Raw genomic sequence first — 6,788 nt, 5'->3', positions numbered from 1 at the left:
GGGGAGGGGCCCCGCCCGTGGAGCAGTGGCTGCGAGGTGGCATAGCAGGTGGCCGCCCTCGAGGGGACAGCCAGTCACAGCAGTGAGGGAACTTCAAGTCTTGTGTGAACCCAGGTGGGAGGTGCAGCTGGCTCCCCCTCCTCCCACCACTCAGCCCACCCAGGACAGTGCCTGACACATGGCCCCCCGGCCCCTCCACACCAATGTCCTGCAGTTTAGGGCCCAGCTTGGCACAGAGGCAGTGGGAGTGCATCAGTACACAGATCCCCATGGTTTCTTACCCGAGAGATCTCTGCTAAGTGTGTGTTCATGTCCTGGTCGCTGACCTGCACCATCTGCCGGATCCCCTTGTAGTAACTGTCGGAGCAGGGATTGTACTGGCAGGGAGGCTGCCTGGGGTCCACGCTGCCCACCATGGCCCTCCTTCCAGTCATGGCCTGACCTGCCCCAGGCCCACCCTGGGCAGTAGAGGGTGGGCAGCAGGGCCCAGTCCAAGGGGCATCAGGGTCTGGCCAGGGGTGGCAGGGTAGGCCCGAGGGTCTGGCTTAGGGGCAGTACTTACTCCTCCACCATCTTCTTGTAAGTGGAGATCTCCTTGGCGTAAAGCAGTTTGTTGCTGGGGGAGTCCTGTAGGTACAAGCCCACTGACACCCTGGCCGGGATGGCCACTGGTGCCCGCAGAGAAGGGGTGTATGCAGCCCACCTGGGAACCCACCCTGCCCAAACTCCCAATGCTTCCAAGTAGACTGTGCTAACTGTATTTGTAGCAAAACTCGGTCTCTGCCTGTGTAAGGGTGGGAGGTTGCACAAGAGGAAAGCCCGGGGCCCTCTTTCCAGGCTTCGCCATGGGGGGACAGGTAGGCAGCCCCAGCCTTGGCGTTTTCCACCTGCCTGTCCCAAGGTCCAGGTCCAAATGAGAACTGCCACCCCTAGACGAGGCTCTGGCTCCCCCAGGCCACCCCCAGCCCCAGCCCGCCCCGGCACTCACACGGCTCAGCTTGTGCTCTGTGCGTGTGCAAGCGTCCATGAAGGTCTGTGCGATGACCGACAGGGAGGCATCCACCACCTCGTGCACATGCACATCGAAGATGAAGTGTGGGTTCTTGAGGATGTTCACCCAGAACCGGAGCGGCAAGCTGGGGAAAAGGGCAGACTTAGCAGCTGCTGGGGCGGACAGTTGGGCTGCTGGGCGGGCGGGGCGGGCCTCACCTGTTGGTCTTCCAGAAGTGGATTGTGTCCTCATCCTTAATGTCGTGCTTCTCCGCCTGCTCGTCCAGGAAGTCAAAGAAGTACTTGACGGCAGGCGGCACTGCGTGCCCGGGCGCCAGCACACTCTGGAAAAAGTTGTCCACGAACTGCTGCAGCGTGCCCTGTGGGGGAGCGGGGTCAGGCTGGAGCTCCCTACGCGTGCCCGTCGCAGGCCCGGGAGGCCCACCTTGACGGAGAGCAGCCGCGTCAAGTAGATCTCAGTGATGGCCTTGGTCCGCTCCTTCTCCTTCATGCTGCCGCGCTTGGGCTTGCCCTCGTCCACCTCGTCTGCAGGCCGCACCAGGTGCCACACCCGGTTCTCCTCTTCCAGGAGGGCATGGCCTGTGGGAGCGGGCACTGAGGGATCCTCGCCCAGGCAGGCCGAAATCACAGGGGTTGAGGTGAGGACCCAAGCACAGGTGTCTGGGGCCCAGGGCCCACGCAGGGCCAGCAACGCCCCCTAGATGGCAGCAGGCCCATGTGACCCGCAGGGGCTAGACAGGACTGGGCAGCAGGGAAGGACTCACGCTCCCCAGGCAGATCCTGTTGGCTGTCCTCAGGCTGCTGCGAGACCCCCACCTTGGACAGGATCAGGGTGGCTCCATCCCGGACCTATGGAACAGGTATGAGGATGGGCACCTGCCCACTGGACCACGGTCCAGCCCTGCCGGCCCCCGCACTCACATTGTAGTGCATCAGGGTGTTGATGCGCCTCCACCGGCCTTCCCGCTGAGAAGTCAGGTCCAGGTCGGACAGGATCTGGGCAGTGGAGCCCGGACGCCACTCTGCACAAGGACACAGCCAGCTGCTGGCATCCCCAGGCCACAGCACCCTGCCCCAGGACGCAGGGACTATGAGCAGGCCCGACCCTGGGCAGAGGCCACGTGTGGCACACACCGAGGACCACGCTGTCGGGCTTGGGCCAGCAGGAACAGGGCTGCGTGCGGTACACCTGGTCAATGATCTTCTCCTTCACCTGGGAGATGGTGTCGCAGTTGAGAACCTTGACTGGGATGGCATCGACCCCTTCGTCCTGGACAATCACGCTCACCGTCTGCCAGGGGACACAGAGCAGGGCGCTAAGGGAGCCTCCCCCCTCACCCACACCCCACAGGACACTTTGACCCCACCCGCCTCACCACCCAGCCATGCCCGTGAGTGTCAGGCCAGCTGGGCTCTGAGCCCGAGCACCCAGACAACCCCGCTTCGACCACCCAGCCTCGGCAGACAGATGGGGAGGGCTCATGTTACCACAAGGCCACACAGAGCACACGCACGGACTGCACCAACATAGCCTCACCATGAACCTGCCAGGCCCCACGTGTGTCCCACAGTGGGCTGGAGCACCCAGGAAGAGCTGCATCGGGGCCGGGACACTCAAGAGACCCTCTGCAGGGGGTCCACATCCCCGATGTTGCCCCTTCCCCAGCACAGCGTGTGTACTGGCACTGTCCAGCCCACTCGGACCTCGGCTGTCACGGCTGTCACGGCTGTCACAGAACGCACGGCCTGACCCCAGCCAGGCAGAGTCCCGGCGCCTCAGCCCCAGGCTCACCAAGGGGGTGTACTCGACGTCGTCCCCCAGCAGCCCCGTGTCATTGAGGGTGTACTTGGCTTTCTTCTGCACGGCGTCCACTGGCCCCTTCTCTACCTGATGTTTGATGGCCTTGAAGAGCTTGTATAGGGGCTCGCCAGCATTGTCCTGGGCAGGGCAAGGGCAGTGTGGGTGTTCAGGGCATGAAGGGGACTGACCCGGCCAGGACAGGAAGCTGTTGAGAGCAGGCGAGTGCTGACAGAGGCCTTGCCCACCTTGAGGTGCTGGTACAGGCAGATGGACATCCAGTTGGACAGCATCCTCTCCACCACAGTCTCGGACCTGGGGAGCAGAGGCCTTGTACTCTGGGCCCGCCGGGCTCTTCCAAGCATGGGAGCACCCAGTCTCAACCTGGCCTCCCCACTCAGACCCGGGGCACACAGGCTGTGCCAGCTCTCATGGGTAGGCCTTTATCTTCAGCCAAAGTGACCAGCAGAGACCACCAGGCGCCATGGTGGCAGCTGCACTGTGTCCACTGCCAGGGCCACTTCCCACCCAGGCCACCCCTCCCCACAAACCTGTGCAGTGCCCGTAGCTCCCAAGGTGCCGAGGAAGGCCCCACTGCCCTGCGCTGTCCCCACGCACCTGCGCAGCATCAGCTTGGGGTTCCTGGCCCCCACGTACTGGTCCAGCAGCTTGTTGATGTCCGTGTAGTACTCCAGCTTCCCGTGCAGGGCCACCGTCAGCAGTGAGGCGAAGTACACCTTGGCGCGGGCCGAGAACTCCCGCTGGCTCTCCAGGGTGTGGATGAACTGTGGGGGTGTGGTCAGTGCCCGCCCAGGCCCTCGGCCCCCCGCCCCACAGGCCCCACCCACCCTCCTCAGGGTGATGAGGAAGGACTTGCTATTGAGCAAGTTGGAGAACTGGTACAGGGCCTGCTCCACCGTGGGCCGCCGAGCCTCCGGGATGTCCAGCCTGCCAGTGATCATCACGTCCTTGTCGCCGTCCTTGGAGGGCAGGAAGAAGACGCGGTCGGTGTAGGTCTTGTAGTCGAGCACGGGGATGCCTGCTTCGTGCACGTCGTTGGTCTGGTCCTCCATCTCGATCATCAGGTCTGTGGAGTGAGCTGAGGTGAGGCCCAGCCCCGCAGTGTGGTGAACGGCCCCCGCCCTGCAGTGCGATGGCCCTGGCCCTGCAGTGTGGTGAGCTGCCCCCGCCCTGCAGTGTGGTGAGCGGCCCCGCAGCGTGGTAGCCCTGCCTACCAGTGAACTCCTTCTTGCAGCGGTCGCGCACACTCTCCTCCAGGCCCTCCAGCTGGGACTTGATTTTCTCGTACTCGCGCTCGGCCTGCTGGCTCTTCCTCCTGTGGGTGTGGCGTGCAGGTCAGGATGCCCCGTGGGCAGTGGGGGCAACCTGAGGGGCTGGCTGCGGAGGGCTCACCAGTAGCAGTAGACAGACACGGCAATGACAGCCACCATGGGCACGATGACCAGCGGCAGGATGAGGCTAAGCGGCACATCGCCCGTCCGCGTGTCATACTCCACACGGCCCAGCACCCACTCTCGTGAGCCAAACTTGACCTGCATAGAGGAGCAGGTTCAGGCAACCAGTCCAGTCCGCGAGACCCTGGGCATCCCCCGCCCCACATACAATGAACTCAGGCAGGTTGTGTGTCGTGTCCCGCTTCTGCCGCCGCTTGGGTGGGGGCTGCACCTCTGGGGGCTCGCAGTACAGGTCGGTCTCAGTCAGGGTCTTCATGAGGCAGCGCTCGGCGCCCACGAAGGCCTCAGCCTCTTGTAGTGTCATTGCCTTGTTCAGGTTGGTGCCCTGAGGTGGAGCAGGAGGTTAGGGCTACCTGGTGGGGATGTATGGACAAGCTCGTCCCAACACCACCACCCACGCAGACCCGTGGGACGCACCCGGGCATGGATGAGCTTGTTGACCTGCTTCTTGACCCCTCCTGTGAAGTTCTCGAAGGTGGGGTCAGACACATACTCGAAGGCACCGGCATCAGTCCTGAGTAGGGCACGGTGCCCGTCCATCTGGATCAGTGCTGTGAGGTTGTAGGCCTCAGGCTCCTCAGGCACAGCCGGGGACAAGAAGACGATCTTGGTGTCATTATAGAACACATACTCGGTGCCCGTGACCTGTGGGTCAAGTCTGGGGATCAGACCATGCGGTACAGACACCACCCCACCCACTTTCCAGCACCCGAGCAGCCCCCAGCCCAGCCAGGACTGACCGTTGTGGGCTGCAGAGGTCCGGTCTCCCGCCGGCGCCTCCAGGACTGTAGAGGTTCAGCAATGACCACCATGGCAAACCTCTGGATCAGGCTGAAGCCATGACCGGTGACATTGATGCTCCGACCACCACTGTGGGGTGAGGGGCAGGGGAGGACCCTGAGAGGGTTGGCTGGGCAACGAGGAGCCCAGCCAGCTCCAGGGCATACCCTGCAGCCGCGACCTCCCACCCAGGCCTCCTCCGGCCATGTGGAGCTCCCGGTGCAGGTACCAGTCTGAGCATGTGAGGGTGGGGTGGGCACTGGGGCCCATCTGGGTTTCGAGAAAGGAGCCAGCTTGGGAGCAGTGGTGTTCCAGAGCCCACTTCTGCTCCCTGGAGCAGCCCTGCTAGAGTACTCTCAGCCCAGTGGGCCCAGGGCACAGGGAGGTGGCTGAGCCCACAGGGAAGGGTGACAACTGGCTGTGGGGCATACCTGACAAAGCTCCGCAGCGGCTCAAAGGCCCGAAGCACCGGGTTCTCACGGTAGGTGAAGGTGACGCCAGGGCTGGGCACGCGGGAGCCCCCGTATGAGATCTCCAGGTCCACCTCGCCCAGCACTGACTGGGGGCCCGTGACGCACTGCAGCTGTGCCCCGAACTCCGTTCTAGGGTGGGGGGACCAGTCAGCATCAACCCTACCAGGGACTGACCCAGCCCGGGACAGTGAGTGGACGGTCCCGTAGGCACTCAGAGTCGGGAAGAGCGCCCCCCACCCTGCCTCCAGGTCCAGGGCCAATCAGACAGACTGTCAACACCCACACTTTACAAGGGACGTTGCCGAGGGCCACCAGCACATCTTCCTTGGAGCCTGTGTCCAGGTGGGTGCCATTGATGGTCAGCGTGGTACCGCCTGCCTGTGGTCCCTGCTTGGGCTCCACACTGAGTGGCTGTGGCTGCTGAAGGAGTGACCGTAGGCTCGGGTTAGGGCTATGGGGCACCTTGCCTGCCTATGCCGGGCAGAATGGCTACCTGCAGCGCTCAGTGGCCCGGGCCACCCCAGGGTCCACGCCGAGGCCAGACCACCCCACCTTCCCCACCTGTGAGGCCGGCCCAGCTTACTTGGTAGGTGAACTGGACACTGGGAGGTGAATAGCCAAGCTTCCCGTTGACGTCCACCTCGACACCCCCCGTGAAAGGCACCTCTGCAGCCTCCACTGTACACACAATCCTGGAGGGCAGCAGGCGCGTTGCCGAGACCCTGCCTAGGTCCCACCCTCATCCCACAGGCCCGCACCATGTGCTTCAGTCAGCCCCAGCCTCTCCCTCTGCCCAGTCACCAGCCCTGGGATCCCAGTGGGGACCAACCAGGACAACAGGGTCCAGGCTGAGGGCCACCCACTTACCGGGTGGACACAGAGTACCACTCTGGCTCAAAGGCACAGCTCCGGCCCGCCACGGTGACCCTCTTGACATCCTCTGCTCTGACGCCCAAGTTGGACCCAAGGATGGTGACACGGATGCCCCCGCCCAGCGGGCCTGTCTCAGGCTGGATCTGAAACCGGCAAGGCCTGGTGACCTCGGGCCTACAGCAGGCCTGGGACCCAAGGGTGGGGTGCAGCCCAGGTGGGGGCGGGCCAGGCTGGGGCTCACCCTGGTGATGACGGGCGGCGGGCACTCGGACGTGGCGTTGCTGCACAGCGCCTCGTACACGCACCTGCCCTGCCCGCCGCACCACACACACCCGTAGGCGGGGGCCGCGGCCCGGCACCGGCCGGGGCGCCCCCGGG

General features: G+C 64.2%; 1 protein-coding gene across 1 annotated transcript in view; it reads right to left on the bottom strand.

The window, feature by feature from the left end:
* The window catches only part of PLXNB2 (plexin B2), a 23,814-nt gene that overhangs the window by 1,437 nt on the left and 15,589 nt on the right, over positions 1-6,788 (bottom strand). Inside the window, exons 15-36 of the mRNA XM_006157580.3 lie at positions 6,652-6,788; positions 6,405-6,553; positions 6,121-6,229; positions 5,821-5,957; positions 5,496-5,666; positions 5,025-5,154; positions 4,702-4,929; positions 4,433-4,609; positions 4,223-4,362; positions 4,045-4,145; positions 3,667-3,896; positions 3,428-3,594; positions 3,058-3,124; positions 2,804-2,950; positions 2,146-2,302; positions 1,933-2,033; positions 1,776-1,860; positions 1,436-1,590; positions 1,210-1,370; positions 989-1,136; positions 563-627; positions 282-357 (exon numbers count right to left, since the gene is read on the bottom strand). The exon at positions 6,652-6,788 is cut by the window's right edge and continues 25 nt beyond it. Coding sequence (XP_006157642.1) covers positions 282-357; positions 563-627; positions 989-1,136; positions 1,210-1,370; positions 1,436-1,590; positions 1,776-1,860; positions 1,933-2,033; positions 2,146-2,302; positions 2,804-2,950; positions 3,058-3,124; positions 3,428-3,594; positions 3,667-3,896; positions 4,045-4,145; positions 4,223-4,362; positions 4,433-4,609; positions 4,702-4,929; positions 5,025-5,154; positions 5,496-5,666; positions 5,821-5,957; positions 6,121-6,229; positions 6,405-6,553; positions 6,652-6,788 — 3,038 coding nt within the window. The remainder of the gene's footprint in view (positions 1-281; positions 358-562; positions 628-988; positions 1,137-1,209; positions 1,371-1,435; positions 1,591-1,775; positions 1,861-1,932; positions 2,034-2,145; positions 2,303-2,803; positions 2,951-3,057; positions 3,125-3,427; positions 3,595-3,666; positions 3,897-4,044; positions 4,146-4,222; positions 4,363-4,432; positions 4,610-4,701; positions 4,930-5,024; positions 5,155-5,495; positions 5,667-5,820; positions 5,958-6,120; positions 6,230-6,404; positions 6,554-6,651) is intronic.

This window comes from Tupaia chinensis, unplaced genomic scaffold, assembly GCF_000334495.1.
Source record: "Tupaia chinensis unplaced genomic scaffold, TupChi_1.0 Scaffold000548_1, whole genome shotgun sequence".
NCBI classification, from domain to species: domain Eukaryota; kingdom Metazoa; phylum Chordata; class Mammalia; order Scandentia; family Tupaiidae; genus Tupaia; species Tupaia belangeri.
This window is presented reverse-complemented; position numbering and strand designations above follow the sequence as displayed.